At 41.7% G+C, this 18,198-nt stretch overlaps 1 protein-coding gene across 19 annotated transcripts in view; it reads left to right on the top strand.

Annotated features, from left to right (window-relative positions):
• Positions 1-18,198, top strand: part of GRIP1 (glutamate receptor interacting protein 1) — a gene marked incomplete at its 5' end in the record, with an annotated part of 621,259 nt that overhangs the window by 595,104 nt on the left and 7,957 nt on the right. For 11 of the 19 annotated variants that reach the window (XM_081058475.1, XM_081058470.1, XM_081058458.1 and 8 more), the window contains 4 exons: positions 659-815; positions 1,654-1,765; positions 1,905-1,949; positions 6,477-6,710. In XM_081058475.1, the coding sequence (XP_080914601.1) occupies positions 659-815; positions 1,654-1,765; positions 1,905-1,949; positions 6,477-6,710 (548 nt within the window). The remainder of the gene's footprint in view (positions 1-658; positions 816-1,653; positions 1,766-1,904; positions 1,950-6,476; positions 6,711-18,198) is intronic. The other 8 variants (XM_081058473.1, XM_081058471.1, XM_081058464.1 and 5 more) reach the window with 1 other exon arrangement.

Raw genomic sequence — 18,198 nt, 5'->3', positions numbered from 1 at the left:
ACTGTTGTTGCTGTTATCCAACCCCTCTTCCTGCTAACAATGCCGTTTCTCACTGGCCTGAGTGGTCCTCAGGCCCATCCCTAGCATGTATGGCCCCAGCCCGCATATCCAAGCTTGATCCACATCCCAGCCACCACAGCTCCTTGGCCACTTCTAGAGCCTGGAACCCACATCTGGTGGCAAATTCCACTCTCAGAAGACACTTGGATAAGAAGCTTTCACACAGGTTGGAAGTGGACACAGTGCTGTCTGGGCAGGAAATTCAGGACTCTGACTTTCTGGAACTTGCTCTAAAGGGGCTGGATACAGGTCTGCTGGGCACATCCCCATGGCCCAGTAGATTTCTTGCCTGGAAAGAGTAGGGCAGAAGCCATATAAAGCACAAACCCAGTGCATTGCCCCCTCCTGCTTAGGTCTAAAGGTCTTACCTCAGAGTTATCATTCAGATTGATTGGGATAAGATGTGTGTGGATGTGTTTTGAATGTAGGACCCATATTATCTTGATGGCCTTTATGATCCCAAATTCAGTGTAAGTCATCCGCCTTACACAAACTAATGGAAACCACAGAAAAATGCAAGTTACTGAAAAGACCTCGCTTGAGATAGTCTCAGAAACAGAATCTAATGCCTTGTTTTATGTTTGTGTGTTTGTTTCAGGCACTGGCTTTCAGGCCTCAGGATACAACTTTAACACTTATGACTGGAGGACTCCGAAACACAGAGGCAGCTTGTCCCCAGTTACTAAGCCTCGAAGTCAGACTTACGCAGATGTGGGGCTGAGTAGTGAAGACTGGGACAGGTCCACAGTCAGTGGGTAAGGTTCTGGAATCCAGCAGCATTGGCTGCGTTCCAACCACTTCATGGTCTTTGGGGCAGATCTGAACATTTCTACATCCCATGGCACATGCTGCTACCATTTGCTTCCTGAAGCTGTTGTTATCGTCCATGCTGGCCCCATGGCAAGGTTTCAAGCCTTGTGTCTGCCCAGTGGGAGCTGGGGCCCCACCACGGAAGAGGGCAAGAGCTAAGTGTCCCCTAATGAGAACCATGGTAGCACGTAGGGGAAAGTCTACTTCTAAAAACTGTGTCCTCGCTCTGACTAATTCCCCCTTCTTTCCTTTAAAAAGTAGTAGTTTCATATTAACTTACATTAAAAGAAATAGAATAAAATAAAAAATACATCTAGGGTCCCATATTTTTAACTAAGAGATATATTTCAGCGTTTTGTTCCTTCCCAAAATATTTGAAGAAAATTCCTAACATGTGATAGCACTTTACTGATCTATACTGATGTTTATAATACGGTGGAGAAAACGTATTTCTCTCTCTCGGAGAAAAGTTTAATTTCTCTTTCCCTTTAGTCACTGAAAGACATTCCCACACAATGCCTCGTCAGTGTTACTCCTTCATCAGTAGCCGTGAGAGCTCTGAAATTCAGTTAGTCAGACCAGGGTCCTTTTCCGACACCCTTCGTGTTTCCTAAAGCAGCCTTACCTTGGAGTTGGCCTTACTTGGAGGCCACAGTTGGAAGAAAGCCAGATCCAAAATGGATATTTTTTGTATGAGATGAAGGAGTTTCTGGATACAAAAAAAAAAAAAAAAAAAAAAAGTATGTCTAACAAGTTCTTAACCAAGACTGTTTTTGGTGACAGTTTTACAGGGGCTCCTGACAGTACAGAGGCCGAGCAAGAGGAGAACTTCTGGTCCCAAGCTCTGGAGGATTTAGAGACCTGCGGACAATCGGGGATCCTGAGAGAACTTGAGGTAACCTCCGTCCTGCTATTTACTTTGATTGTTTCTACATTCATTTTTCTTTCTTTCTTTCTTTTTTGTTTTAATTTGGTCCTTTTGAGTTTGCATTTATCACACCAGTTCATTTAAAAGCTTTAACCCCTTTCCACAGGAGAAAGCTGACAAGCGTGTGTCTTTGAGAAACATGACTCTCTTGGTAGCTACCCTTTATGTTTATATTTTTGCTTGTGAAGCTGCCTCCCCTGCCCCCTTGCCTTCTGGACAGCAATTTAATTTGATCCAATGCAGTTGAAAGTATTTCTTTCCCCATTTTCACTCCCACCCCAAGCTGACTGACTTGTGGCTTCTGCCATCGCTCCCTGCTAACCCTGACTGTATCTGTTTGCCACCAAATCGCTAAGGAGCCAGCTAAGTCCCCCAGCAGTGGCACATTTCATTCCCTTAGTTGCTTTAGAAAGGTTTCTTTGGCATGTTTTCATTCGTACCTGGTACAGAAATTAATTTGATCGTGAAGAGGAACATAAGAGGAAATTTTATTTTGTTTTGCCCTTTAAAATAGATAACAATGCAGCTGGTGCAAAAGGCCAGTCTGTGGGTTAAGCAGCCAAAATGCTACACATTGCTTTGCTGTTAATTGCAAATCCTGATTCCATATAACTTAGTGTGAACTTGAGGAGTCACCGTGAGATGGAGTGTAATAGCCGAACTCCTGGTGAGTTCTTTAATCAAAGCCATAAATTTGCTGACGGTATTCACACTTTGGTCTGGGAAGTCCTGGACTGTTTCCTTTTATGTTCTTTTAAATTTTCTGAGCTGTAAAAAATAAAGTGGCAAAAGTCTCATTTTTATTTTGACGTCATACGAGGTCCCCAAGTCACCATAAGGAATGTGAATGGCATAACTGGGTGAACTCTTGCAATTCTAAAATGATTACTCATCTTTATATTATTTTGCTTCTCAATTGCATGTGTGGATATTTTGTGTGATTCTGATGTTTGTGAATCTGCAAAGAGAATTATTAAAAAAATATATTAGTTTTACATTGTAAACATTGTAGTATTACCTGGCATGAATTTCAGCTTCAGAGCATAGTTAAAGGACCTGGAGATGGATAATTCTATAAAACTTGAATAAATTAAGATGGTAGCAATTGATTCCTTTTTATGCAACTTTCAAAAAGTGTTAAATGCTTAAGTATCAGCTGCCTTATTTAAACTTTTACCACTTCCTGTCTGTAGAATGATTAGCAAAAGGGGCCCAAAATGAATAATGAACTCAGTCCACAATTCTTCAACATACTCCTACTTTTCAAAGCATATTTGGCTCATATGCCTTTTTCATTTTGCACTTTGATATTTCTTTTTTGAAGAAGCAGCTGTTTTTTTAATAGCTCCTTTTACATTATGTGAAACGAAGATGATGTAAAAAGTAATACGATGAGATGTTTTCACCCAGAAATTGAGTTATCTAATGAAAACAACATCATGAGCATGTAAATTATATTGCAACAGCCTATAAATCTTTTCTAATATAGCTTCAGACAGGTGTGACCCTTGAAATTATAAATCCAGAAAGGAAATGGGTTGAATTTATAAGTCAAAGAGAGATTCAAGTCTTTAACTAGGAAAAATGATTGGCAAATCCATAAATTGGAGCCTTATTTACTCTTTTTTTTTTTTTGCCTTATTTACTCTTTCATCACAAAGAATGTTTATTTATTAGTTTAAATGAACTCTGATCCCTTGATTAAAAATGCTACTATGCAAAGGATATTTTTCGAGCTAGTTCCTGCATAGAAAATTTACATCCAGTACTAAAAGTTAAAGTGTATTACAACTAATAAATGTAGGTTAGCTAAAATGAAAAAAGACTACAACTGAAATGAAAGTGAAAATTATACTAGTGGTTTTCCCCATTATTAGCAATAATTAGTTTTCAACTTAAGCACTGAAAAATGTACAGTTTTAGCAAAAGAGAAAAATTCTAGTTATGACTTTGGACAAATTACTACATCTCTTTCAGATATATCACCTTTAAAATACGGGGTTTATAAGGAGCTAATGCTTATATGGCACTTAACACAGAACATGGCATTTCATAAATGTTCAATAGAAATTAATTATTATTTTTGCAATTTGCTTTATTAATGAACACCACTTTCACTATTTTTTTGTTCAATGTAGGAAGAAGGTTTAAATGTCAAATAGAGAGCTCTGAACATACCTCTTCTAAGATGTATGTATGTCAATTATCTCATTGATAATTTAGAAAAAGAAAATCATAATTATAAATTATGAATTGTGCAAAATAAACATGGGCAATAGATTCTCTTGCAGCCAAAACAAATCCTAGATAATTTAAAATATATTTTTTAACTTTTTATAGTAGTTTTTATATTTGTTTTAATTTTTATATTTCTTTGAAGATGGCAGGAATTCAATTAAAGTTCACTTTAAACAAAGCAATCAAGCCATCCATTGAAAACTTGAACTATACTTCTTTTGAGAATATGTCATTGCTTCCATCAGAGGCCTTTCTAGGTTAGTTTGTAACTTTTGTCGTGGCTAAGGCTTATCAAAGCAGAACTGTTTTCTCCCACTTGTAGTGATTAAGTATTTTACTTCCAAGGTGTTTCCTGCTGGTCCCATGAAAAATGAATATAAAACATAGATGTTAACAAAGCAAATAGCTAGTCTAAGTAGGAAAAAACAATAGGATGGTCACCACAGCAAGAAAACAGTCATTGGGTGCTATCTGTTATAGTACATTAAACAAAGAAATGATATATGTTAGTTAAGTGCCACAAAATAAAGGGATGTCCCGTGATAATAACAAAGCTAGTAATGGAGAGGTTTCCATTGTAAAAGGGCGTTTATATGAAATAAATCAAAATGTGAATAATCCACACTGGTTTAAATGTAAAGATTTTTTTTTTAATCTACTAAAAAGTCAGTTTCATATGTATCAACCTAACATTTGACTGAGAAGCAAATCAACACAGCCTGGTAGTCAAGAATAAGGGTTCTAGAGTCAGATCATTAATGTTTCGATCCCAGACTCTTGGGCAAGTTGCTTACCTTATCCAGGCATCCCTTTCCTTAACTGAAGAGAGAGGTATAATAATTATAATACCTACCATATAAGCGATCGTACGTATTAAATGATATTCTCAGACACACGCATATGTGCTACTTAGCACATGTTAATGCTCAATGATCAGGAAGGTTTGTTTGGTTTATTTGTTTTTAACAACGTTTTTTTTCAAAACTATCATTAAAAAAAAGAAAACCGATCAAGTTAGGATATTGAAAATTTTACTTGTCTTGTTTCTTTTTCAACAGACATGTACATATATGTCCACGTGCGCCAATACTTGGCTGTCATTCAAATATCTTGTCAGTGGTATTCTATGTATCGCTGAACACCAGGTGAATCTTGGAATTGTAAGACCTTAGATAGTAAGTGGAAACTCTACTCACTTTGCAGGGCTCCCTCCTGCTCAATAATTTCAGGTAGTGCCCTTGGCTCATTGGATACCTATGTGACCTTAAGGAAGTCAACCTCAGTTGAGTTTGTGCCTCAGTTTCCTCATTTGTAAATTAGGAGGACTAATAGTGCCTATTGCATAAAGTTGTTGTGAGGCTTAAATGAGTGAATACAATTCAGAGGAAGCAACAAATGACACTTCTGTTCCTTTTAGCATCGACATTAATGTAAACCCGGAAATCGTGTTGTAGCCAGTAGTGCTGCATGGGAACTTGTTTCTGTTCCCATGATTTTCAGGCAGATTCACCAATGGGAGTTGACCTTTAGGGAATCATCGTATCGAAGAGAGCAGGAATATTTTCAGAAGTTCAGCATCCTGTAACATGAGACATGAACATCCCCAGCATGATATTGGTTTTAAATGCTCTTTTTGTTCCACTGCTGAGACTCTGTCATATGTGGGACTTGATCTTGCCATTCCTTGTGTATTATGCAGAGAACATATTTGAAACTGAACAAACTTCCCAATTCACTGGTAAAATCCTATCCAGTTCTAAAAGCTTGTGAGCAAAGGGCTGAATCTTGTAGCATAATAGATGCTTATTCTTTAACCTCTCTCAAGATCTTACCCAAGGGCCATTTCTAGAAAACACTGACGTACGCCAAATGTGGTGACCTAGCTGGTCTACGAGCTTCCAGGACAGGACCACGCGGCCAAAGGAAACTGGGTAGAAGCCCTTGCCTTTGTATCAATAACCTCGTTTCAGCCCCTTGTTACTTCTAGTTGGCGCTGGAGGCAGCATTGCAAAGAGAGGCAGCCTGGTTCCCACTGAGAAATTCCTAGCTCATTTCTGTAAGATATATCAGAAGGTTGCCTCATGAATCCCATCTTTCGAGTTTACTCCGTGGAAAGTTAATGTGTACAATGTAGTTTACAGTAAGCAAATGTTAGAGCTTTTCAATTTGCCTCAGAACTGCCAGGGGTGGTATTTGATTAAATGAACTCAACAGCTTAAGTACTTAAATTGGATTTGAGATGTGCATTACAAATGGCCCTTGCAAAGCATTTTTCCAGATTTTCATCGTTCTGTGACTATATCCATTTTCCAGCCTTTGGTTATGCCCTGAAGAGACTGTATTTTGACTGGGCAGAAGGAGAAATGTGCTTAATGTTGAGCAACCAAACCCTTTTCTTAGTCTATGGCTTAATTGTTTCTGAAAATTGTCAATGCCACAGGCAACAATCATGTCGGGGAGCACGATGAGTTTGAATCATGAGGCCCCAACACCTCGCAATCAGCTGGGGCGACAGGCCAGCTTCCAGGAACGGAGCAGCTCACGGCCACACTATAGCCAGACAACTCGGAGCAACACCCTGCCCTCAGATGTGGGCAGGAAATCTGTCACCCTGAGGAAAATGAAACAGGAAATAAAGGAGATCATGTCCCCAACTCCTGTGGAGCTGCACAAGGTCAGGAAGCTTTCTTCGCTTGCCTTAGGGTCATATTTGGTAGCCACTGGGCACAGCCTGAGTGCTTAATGCAAGCATGACAATGACATTCTACTGTGGGCTCAGCCAAGGGGAGAAGCCAGAGCTTAAAGGCAGATCATCTTAGACTTTGTTCTCTAAACATGACCTTTAGGAGGTTGTCCTGTAAAACAGGGAAAATTGGCTTTCAAGCAATGAATTTATCAAAAATGGTATTTGTGGCCAAAATCGTCTTGCAAAACTTTGAGTCTCCAGTGTCACATGGAGCTTTGATGAATTGGTATGTTATTCCAGTTTCATTGGAAGGGAAGGAGGGAAGGATTTCCCAAATGTCGTGTACTCATAGCTTCACCGAAAAGAGGTTTCAGGTGTAATGTGGAAAGGCTTAGTCCTTAATTACAGACTTATCAGTAGATGGTTATATTATTCAGGGGGACATGAAATTCTCTTTGAGACGTAGTTAAGATGTATTGGGTCAAGACATTGGAAGTCCTGGTTATGTTCCATCTCTACTTCGGTAGTTGCCTCACTTGACTTCATGGAGGAAAACCCACAATTGCACACAGAGCTGCTGGCAGAGTTTCAACAAGGCTTGTCTAAGTGACAGCGTCTGTGGAAACTTGGGCCAAGGAGACCAGTGATAGGGAGGTGTCTCTGGTTTTCTTTTGTAGAACGAATGCTTTTGTTGTTATTGTTGTTAATACATAAGGATAGTAACAATCTCACTCCACTTTTCTTGAGAGTCAAGACCTTCTCTGTAGTTAATAATCTATTAACTTGAGATTAGTTATTTGTCTTACCTAGAAGAGCAAACAAATGTCAGATGGAGGGGAGGCGACAGGCCAGCTACACTCTTTGTCCTCCAAAGCCTTCAGTTCCCCTAACCATCTATTAAAACTAGCCATTTATTTTGCAGCTGACAAAAGATATGGTGAAAGAGAGGATAGTGAGGAAAGTTGGGTTCTGAACTTTGTATTCCAGCTCTGTGTTCATTCTTTTGTCACTTCATTCATTCATTAATTCATTCATTCAATACATATACTGTGTATTAATTCACTAAAAGAATGTGTTATGAATCCCCAGGGAGCACATAGTCTCAGGGGAGACAGTCTGGGAAATAATGGGAAGATCATGGGAGAAGTATGATAGAGGTAAGACTAAGATGCCTTGGGGACAGAGGGTGGATCCTACCCCTCTAGAGGAACAGAAAAGACATTCCTAGAAGCAGATGTTGGCCCTGGAGGAAAGTGGAGAATGGGAAGGCATTTCAAGCACAGAAAGAAGCATGAACAAAGGGCCGTCAAAGATTGTGGTGTACTGAAGGGATGCAAATAATTCCAACATGACCAAAGCCTTGAGGTGAAGGAATTACATTAAGAGGAATTACAGACTTTCCAGAAAAGCAAAGAAGTTTCTGACATTTTAGGGTGAAGACCCAGGCTTAGCTTCATGCCTCAAAGAAGCTTGTCACCTTGAACTGATGTGTCCGTTTTGTAAACACCAGCCTTCACCCCCTCGCACTTATCCTGATAGGCTAATTGACAAACACCAGTAGGAGGCCGTAGGGACTCCCGTGGTGATTAGATTGCGGCAGCTGCCTAGTCAAGGCCAATTCTGCTGTGCCAAAAAGAGGACTGGCCTCTTCTGATTCCCTCGGGGGTCTAGGAACACCCCCTCTTCTCTAAAACTACTGCCAGGTAGAGAAGAGCATGTTTGAGAACCCACCCTCCTCCTACACCAACATGTATGGAGTGTCTACTACGTGCTATATTCTTTCAAGTTTTAGCCCTCACAATAGCCCTTCTTAGCAGATATTTATCATCCCCAGCTACAGGATAGGGAAATCACAAGTAGAAAATAGAGTCGTTCTTCTTTCTGGAGTAAAGCAGTCTCCGCAAAGGAAAATTATTGATAGCCTAGCAATAGAAAGATCTGTCTCCCCTTTCCTTCTGCACTGAAAGCATTTAGCACAGATAATGATGGTGAATTGAATATGCAAATTGTTTCAGCTGAGGTTAAAAAGCGGGGGTGGGGAACTGTGCTGAAAATAGATCATGTTTGGTGGAAAAAAAGCATCACCCACTTTCCAGCACATTGAGTGGCAGAAGACAGACCGGCTGGAACATTTGTTTGGCAGTGTATGAACGGGGAAGCCAGGATTGCAGACACCCATGTGCCAACTTGACCTAATAAATGGGATGCTTCTTTTTCCCTCACTTCAGTCATTTCCCCTCCAGGGTGGCGATAAGTGCGTTTCCCACATAGCTTCCCTTTTCTTCAGAATTGATCCCGAACAAAATAAGAGTCTCAAAAGCAGATGATATCCTAAGCATTTTAAGACACCTGAAATGATCTAGTTAAGTGAAAATGTAGTAGAGGAGCCCACTGGAGTGGTTTTTGCTCAGACCTCAGGTATCTTTTCTTTTTCAAGTGACTTCAGTTACCCTGCTAGGCCATCCACATGTCTGTTGTTAAGCACCCTCTCCAATTGTGAAGTGCTTGAGGAGAAATGGTCATGAGAAAAGTCACTTTGCTCAGAGCAAAGACTGGTTTTACATGTAGGTGCCTTTTGAACACTGGACGGTTACCTGACACCATAAAAAAGCACAGAGACTTGATAGAGTTGACTTATCCTTCCATTGGGGTGCTGCCAGTCTGTACTAAATCTTTGTGAATATTAGGAAAAGGTACTCTTTTGGATGGTGGCATGAAGAAGGGGCCAGGGAATCAGAAAACATCCCTTCCTCAACTTGAAGATAATCCCAGGACAGAGTGCAAAGCTTGGCATGTGGAATGAGGGTGGGTTTTCAGTTCCCTGAGGCCCTTGGGGGGACCTTTATAAATGGATCTAGTGGAGACATTCCCAAGGGGCTGCAAAGACCAGAGAGGAGAGGCTTAATGAGATAAATAGCATAACCTTCTGTACACACTTGGTATTATTTTCTGGTTACCGTCTTTCTCATGGCTGTTGGCCGATTGGTGAAAGCTGTCTCCATAAGAACAAGCTGTGAACCTGTTCATGTCAACACCTAGAAATTCTTATTATCACTAGAAGCTGGATCAAGAGGATACGAACGAATGGGCAAATATCCATCTCCATCTCCTGATGATGGGTTACTAACATCATCTGTATGCATAAAGAATGAAGTATGGGGCTTATCATTCAATTCTTGGGTTTATCATTCAATTTCTTATCATTCAATTTCTTGGGTTTTAACTTTCTCTCCATTATTTGGCCCCATTTTCCACCCATTTTCCTCCTCTCCATTCCTTCTCTTCCTTCAGACTTTCAGAAATCCTGAGCTCAGCTCAGAGCCCAAATGGTTTCCGTTCATTGGGCAGCAACTGCTGTGTCTGAGTCTCTGCTGGACCCCAGCAGGGCTTCCTTTAAGTTATCCACATTCAGTCCTGAACCCAGAAAGCTAGCTGTCCTTCCTGGTACTTGAGAACAAACATAAAAATGAAGCTTCATTTCCTTTTTTGGCCCCGTGGATGGGGAAGGAAGTTGGAGCTGGACTGATAATTTAGTACTTAGTTGGTGGGGAGGAGCTGTGAGGGGGTGACAGGGGAGCGAAGTACATGTCCCCTTAGGCCACTGCCTCTCAAACTTCCTCATCTAAGTCACACAAAATACATTTATTTCACGTATCAGTACACACATACACCCACACTCATATATGAATGAATCCAAAAATGGTACACTAACTTTTTCTAGTTTTTGTTTCCTTTTTGTTTGTTTGTTTCTTTTTAAATGTGATCACATTAAACTGTTTTCAAGTCTTACCAATGGGTTTCAACCAAAAGTTTGTGGACTACACCTTCAGCCAGTAGTTTGGCATGGTAACTGTTACTGGGACCATATGGAGTGCTTGTTAAAATGCAGGCTCCTAAACCCCACCCAGATTACCTGGTCAGCATTTTCTGGGAGTACAGGCCAAGAGTCTACGTATTAGCAACCTCTTGCATGGATTCTTTTGCCCCCTGAAGATGGAGTATCATTCCCTTCGGTTTTGCTAACTGGAGGTGATTATTCTGTTTCAGTGAAACCATAGGCAACAACTGGGTGGCAGGGTAGAGAAATGAGGTTACATCGTTGGCCCTGGAACTTCTGAATTTTATCTTTTAAATGAATTCTGGTTCATCCTATAGCTTATCACAGATTCTTTCTCTTTGCAAGCAAGGAGCCTGTGGTCTTAGCTATAGTTCACTGATAACCCTTTTTTCACTTCTGAAACTTAAATATCCTTTGGTGTCCATTTAATCTATTTCTGAGATGAATTCTAGTTTCATTTCTTTGCATACTTTAAGGAAAACAAAAATTCAGTAGAGCGGAAAGTTCCCTACATTGAGAGCATTTGGGCTTTTAAAAAAAATCATATTCACATTTTCTTGTGCCCCGTCATTTGTGTTTTGCAGTTAAATTATATTCCTTATTTGTATGCAGCTATTTTTATGTATCTTTTTACAGAAATCTTTTAAAAATAATTTTTCAGCATCTACTTTTATTAATGGCCGCTGATGGCACCACCCTTCAACACTTGAGTCACTCACAAGGAATCCCTGCATTCCTTGTCACCGCGTTTGCTGCCATCAGCTTTTCCCCCAGCTAAGTTCACTTTGAATTTTCCATAGGTTTGAGTGTTTTGAGAGGGGACCTTTGTTCTTACTGATACGGCAAAGTTGTTTACTCCTTGGAAGGAGTGCCATTTTTGGTGTTTAATGGCAGCTTCTTTGGCAATATCCTCCCAGAGTCAGGCATGGGCTCAGCCCCCTAGAAGGAAACATGAGATGAAGATACGTATCTTATTAGGCATATGCCTCTTTCTTCACCAGATATTTGGAGTTGCTACTCAAGATCAAACAAGTTCTCACGCCAGGCCTAGACGTTTTCCCAAGAGCTAATGTAGAATTGTCTTACTGTGGAAGTCACTAGAAGCTAAAACAATAAACTAAGTATGTGCATCTTTTGCTTTTGCCCACCACTCTGCCGGATCCAATTTCTCTTTCTTCAGGCAAGGAGTGATAAATTAGAGAGAACACAGCCTTCGTTGTCAGGCAGACTGAGGTTTGGTCCCAGTCTGCCGGTCATTAGTCAGGTCACTTCTGGGAACCTGAGTTTGCTCCCTTAACAAACAAGGGTCAGAATCATTATCAGGGGAAGAGACTCTACAAATAGCATTTTCCCTGGTGAAGTAAGTCACCATCATTCAGAGTCTTGCCATAGCCATCCAGCGTCAGAAACCCAGGAAATGAGATCTCCTCAGGATCCCAGACTTAAAGAAGATTCAGCCAGCTGCCTTAGAGCTTCCAGAGATGGAGATGTAAACCTTCAGAATGAGATCCATTTACAAAGAGAAATCGCCATGTGTCTCGTTACTAGTCATTACATCAGTCTGACGAGTATATTCTTTCCCTGTGAAACCAGGGGCAGCTAACAATCAGGACATTGTTAGTGGACTTGTAGAACAAGGGTTGGAATTTAAGGCAAACGTTGTACGTTTCAAATGACTAATGGTATTCAACCCTGACAGTCTTCCAAATTTATAATTTCCAACAGCTTCCCTTGTCTATGTTTCTATTGAAACAACTTTTCAAAATGTAAAAAAAACAATTCTCATGCAAATGATTGGCTCATGTCAAAAAAAAAATTTAACTCATTAATAAGGAATGACAGCAAGATGACAAAGCTTGTTCAAGTGGGGATAAAGACACTTTATATGTATCTCAATCAATGGGATAAAGAAAAAAAAGTGCCAGCGTAAGATTTCCAAGTTAGAATTAAAGCTGCTCACTGACTTATAGGGAAATAAAAGCAAAGCCTTTGAGGTTATCTTTTCTAATGGACAGAAATAATTTGTATCTCTACCAGACAGAACTCATTTCGCATCTTATCAGTCTTCTATAAATTGCCATCCACCTTTGCAGACTCTGAGCTCCGCTCTGAGCAATTGAAATGGTAAGTCAAACAAAATTGCAGTCCCCTAGACAGGTATGACCCTTAGGCAGGCTTGTTAGTGTTCCACTGTGCCTTATTTCTCACTTTTTGGTCATCTGTGTTATCATTTCTGTCATGGATCCACCACCATCCCTCTTCAGATATGTTCATAGCTTCCTTTAAGTCTAGCTCCGGTCTGGGGATCATTCCTCTCCTCCTGATGTCTTTATGCCTTTGTGATCAAATATGTTTATAAGTTGTAAGATATTCTATTGTCTATAAGATGTTCACTGACAAAGGTTGGAGCTCTCTGAGGGTCACTGTCCATTAGGGACACTTCCTAATGTCCAGGTCCTTGGAGAGACGCCTCCCAGAGCGCTTCTTCCACCATCCTTCTGCCCTATTGCTTGTCTGGCAGCGCTGTGGTAAAGATCCAGCCCAAGGCTTATTGCTTTCTTCCCCTTAAGTGGGGTACAGAGTTCTTTCCTTGTTTGAGAACCTTTGTAGTGTCAGACCACAGCAATCCCACAGGAATGAGGAAATAAAATGAAGACTGTGAGTGCTCAGTACAGTGGGGGTTTGGTCAGGGAAGTCCACTGTAATGTTGTGATTTATAATAAGAAATATATATTTGGTCTGTGCCCTCCTTGCAGGCACAGAGCTCCTACGACCCTTGGAATTTCCTAAGTATTGAGAGCTATAAAGGTGTCTTTTGTTGTGTGAATGAAGTGACTTTTGGACCACACCTAAAAACGAAGGAGGGGAGAGGGCTTGGAGGTTGAATCAATCACAAAAAGGCCAGTGATTTAATCAATCACACCTATGTAATGATGCTTCCATAAAAACTCAAAAGGACAGCGTTCAGAGAACTCCCGGGTTGGTGAACACATGTTGATTTGGGGAGAGTAATGCACTCAGAGAGGGCTTGAGGCTTTCTGCCCTCTCCCCATATCTTCCCCTATGTATCTCTTCTATCTGGCTGTTTATGAGTTATATTCTTTTATAATAAACCAGTAATCACGTAAGTGAAATGTTTCCCCGAGTTCTGTGAACCCAAGGAGAGGGCCGTTGGAACCTCTGATCTACTATATGGCCAGTCAGTCTGAGTCCCAGGTGATAACGCAGACCTGCAATTGGCATCTGAAGGGGCTCAGGAGTGGGGGCAGTCTTGTAGGACTGAGCCCTTAACCTGTGGGATCTGATGCTAACTCCAGGTAGATAGAGTCACAATTGAGTTGAATTGTAGGACACCCAGCTGGTGTTGCAGAATTGCTTGGTCATGGAGGGAAATGCCCCCAACCACCTACACACACGTTGGAATTCTGATCATGACATTTTTACCCACGTAGGCCAAGGGGGAATGGAGGTCAGTAAGTTATAGAGGGAATCAGGCAGGGTCAAGAGCTGGAGGAGAGCTGGGCCAGAGCACACCCAGAAGCGGATAGCAGAGGCGAAAGCAGAGAGCCAGGTGCTGCGAATAACCACCTTCTGAACAAAGGTGCCAGAACAGAGACTCTGCTCTGCTGGCTGATGTGGTGGTGGCTAGGGCGAACGGAAAGGGCCATTGGCAGAGCTGACAGTAATTAGGTGTCGGTCAGCTGCCCATGGCTTGGTTTGATCTCCTGGAGAATGTGGAGCGTGATCTAGCTCTTTTCTCTTTGATACCATGTGAAATGATAGACGTGATGGTACTGTGAGAGGAACTGGGAAAGCAGCACATTAAATCCGCCGCAGACCTTCAAAGCCGTCACGCTCCCTTGGTTGGCACTCTGTTTTCCAAGGGCCATGTCAACCCCTGACTTGCTCATATTTGGAGTCAAAATCCAAGCTACTGATTCTGTCATCGTTGAGCCCCCGTTTTTCAAGTCCATGGTGCCGCACGTTTGCCAGGAAGCACCAGGAGGCAGTAGTTGAAGCAGCTGGTCCCCTTCTCGCCTCTGCCAAGGAGACTCCCCAGGCAGGACGGCAGCAGCTGCCTTTCCTGACCCCATCTGTCCCGAAAGCCAGGAGTTTGAGTGGCATGAACTGACATCGCTTCCTCTTGGGATACATGCAGTTGGAAAGGACATACTTTATTTTTTCCTTCCAGACCCACAGGTAGTGTAGAATCATTTTCAAAACTGATGTTACTGGAATTGTCAGGTTTAAAGGAACAAGGCTACTACCCCAGCAGTGTCTGCAAGACTAAACCCAAATGCTGGTGATTTATGGGAAAACGAGTACCATCTCTGAGAAGTAGGAGTTAGTTTGGTCCTTAAGGCCATCGGACAAGGGGCTGAGCCATAGGGAGGGTGTCAGCGCTTACAGATTGCTTCTGGGGATCGCTGTCACTCAAAGTGACTAGCTGAAGATAGCAGACACGACTGCGCTTAAAATCTAAGTGAGGAAAGTTGGCCCTGCTGCTAATGGCTTTTCACATGTGTCAAAACTGAAAACACAAGCATTGGGTTTCTGATCTTTACCGCAAGGACATTGTTCAGACATGTGGATAGACTTGCTTAGAAATATAAAACAAGGCTCAACTTGAATCATGGTGAACCCCTGTGCTTCCTGCTAACGCTCTGTTCTCGGAAGGCTTAGAAGCAATTGCAACATATGCTGCTGAATAGTTAAAATGGAACTGAGCTTTGGAGAGCTGTATTCTTGTCCGGAGTGTTATGTTACAAGGGGCTCTTTGGCCCTTTTAGAATAGAAAAATCTAGCACTGTCTTCACAGTCCAGGTTCCCTGGGAGCATGCTTTGGTCAGTGCAGAATAGAGACCTTACAGGGTAAATCTTGATCCATGTGGGCTGGGGAAGAGCACAGAGAGCTCTAGGAGCAGTAAGCAGGAGTCTGTGCGTGGAAAGCCACAGAAGGGCTCTAGGAGAAGAAAGGCAGCAGACATGATACATTATACATCTTCAGTTGGTTGGGCAGTTGGAAATGGATAAAGGCTGCCTGACCAGCTAGGAGATTATACGGCGTCGGACAATTAAGATCGCGAACTCATACTAGAAAAAGTGTTACATACCTCATTGCTGAATATCACTACGGTCACCTTCGAAGTACTCCTCTTGGGAAACTGTGCACCGATGCCAGTGCCTAGTGCACCCTTCAAAGCAATTTTGGAGCTCTTTCTGGAATAGCCATCAGAGCTGTTGTCGTATTACCCTTGATGTCCTGAATGTCATCAAAATGTCTTCCTTTCAACATTGCCTTTATCTTTGGGTAAAGAAAGAAGTCATTGGTGGCCAGATCAGGTGAGTAGGGAGGGTGTTCCAATACAGTTATTTGTTTACTGGCTAAGAACTCCCTCACAGACAGTGCCCTGTGAGCTGGTGCACTGTCGTGATGCAAGAGTCATGAATTGTTGGAGAAAAATTCAGGTCAAACTTTCTCACGCAGCCTTTTCAGCACTTCCAAATAGTAAACTTGGTTAACTATCCAGTTGGTACAAATTCATAATGAATAATCTCTGTGATGTCAAAAAAGGTGAGCAGCCTCGTTACAATAAGGTCGCGAATTTAATTGTCAGACCTCGCATGTCCAGAAAACAAAAAGAACCATGACTTGACGAACAGAGCTAATGAGGTCAAATGTTTCAGTACTGAATCCTGGGGCTTAGCCATTCTAACTGGACAAGTCTGTCCATCAGCTTCTTCAGGAGTCAGTATCCCCATTAGAAGGGAATGCTTTTGTGACACAGAGTTGTTGGGAGATCAAAAGCAATCATGGGTAGGAAAGCACCTGGATAAGGGATGCAAAATAAACAAACAAAACAAAAGTACCTTAACTCTCGGAATCCTCAGAACTATTGTTGGACAGGAAATAAATCAGAAGTAACCACTACCAGTCTCCAGGCAAACAGGAGGGTAGCAGCTACATGGCATAATTTCTTCTTGCTGTTTTGAGAGCAGCCAGCTGTGCTACCCATTTTTGTGAATTTTTGATTTCTGGGGTCTTTTCTGTTGTTTTAAAATGATTTCATGTTTGTGATGTGCTATTTCCAAGCTATTTCCAGGAGAACCACCGAGCTGGCTATTAAATTCAGTCTCGTCTAACCTGGGGAAAGCTTTCTAGAGAAAGATTACTTTCCAATTTAAACTATTTCTGAGCCTCTTATTCAGAAGAGTTTACCACAGGGCTACTGTCCAGTGTAAGGCCCAGGAGAGCTAAGCCTCTTGGCCAATAGCTGTGACCTTCATGAGCGAATCTGCTAACCTGCTCTGGTTAACATCCATCTCTAATGTTTTGTGTAACGTGTTACCACTGACTCGTGGTAGCATTATTTGGTGCCACCATTCTTCTGCCCCTCCTGGGTTCTCATTGTGGAGCAGACATCCAAGAACCACAGGCCCACTGAGCAATGAAGAACTTCACTATTATTGGAGGGCCACAAAAAATATTCCTCCAAATGCAAGGATTTGGGTACATTGTGTTGGAAAACGTGCCCCAGAGCTAAGACAGAAGTGGGCTTCCTAATGCCCCTGGCAAGCTCAGATTTTGCAGCCCTCACCATCAGGCGTGCCTACATACTGCACACTCGCCTGTAGCTAGTTACAAGTAGAACTGAGATAACGAGGACTCACCACCCTCTGGGAACAGTGGTGATGGTCCCTGCCGCAGGTGTGCTGCTTGTCAATGGAGAGAACATGGTTAGGAAAAAAGATGGAAAACAGGTAAAAGGACAAGATATCCCACAAACAAGGCACAGACCAAGCCAGGGGGCCACATAGGCATGGACTTGAGCAGAGAGATTTCATCTACCAGGAAACAGTCCCAAAGAACGGCCTGCTGTCGCCAATCTTATTAGCTGCTCACCTTCTCTTTTCCTTTTTGCCCTTCTTCCCCTATTCCTGTTCTTCCTCTCTTTGAGAAAGGAGCATGGGGATTGTAGGAAAGGGACTGGCATATGCACCAGAAATGTTTCCTCCAATCAAGGCTCCTTGGAGGAATAGCTGATTTCAGATTGGGGGCAGGAAATATTCATAATGAGTCTGTGATATCTAGTTCCAGAAAGCAAAGTAGTTATCATAATAAATGGGTCATATTGAAAGGACATAGAAGTCAACGTAAAGGACTCTCCCTGGCCAAAGATGAGAACATTTGAGCAACCAAAACAACTATGATACAACTGGTTTTCATAGGTTTACGAGTATATTGACATTTTACTTAACGAAAGTTATCCATCCCGACAAAAAACCGTCGCTGGGACACCATTGGAAGTATTTAGTGCCCTAATTTCCCAGTCTAAGAATGAAAGGAAAGAATTAGCATTCATTCTGCCTACTTCAGAATAACCAAACAGCACTAATTAAAGAAAAGAGAATTTGTCTTTACAAAAGAATTCCAGCTAAAAAATATATAAGATATAGGATTAGAAAAATATTATCATTCTGCAGGCCCTCATGAAATTATTGATTCAGACAGAGGTCATCAAAGGATGAAAAGACTAGATTACAGGTGGATGGGGAACCTTACAATGGGGAAATTAAGCTGTCGTCACCTGAACTCATCCAAAGTGGAACTAGACATTGAGTGCTATGTCATAGGAA

The sequence above is a fragment of the Rhinolophus hipposideros genome, assembly GCF_964194185.1.
Source record: "Rhinolophus hipposideros genome assembly, chromosome: 9".
NCBI lineage: Eukaryota > Metazoa > Chordata > Mammalia > Chiroptera > Rhinolophidae > Rhinolophus > Rhinolophus hipposideros.
Note: the sequence above shows the minus strand (reverse complement) of the source record. Positions and strands in the feature narration are given on the sequence as shown.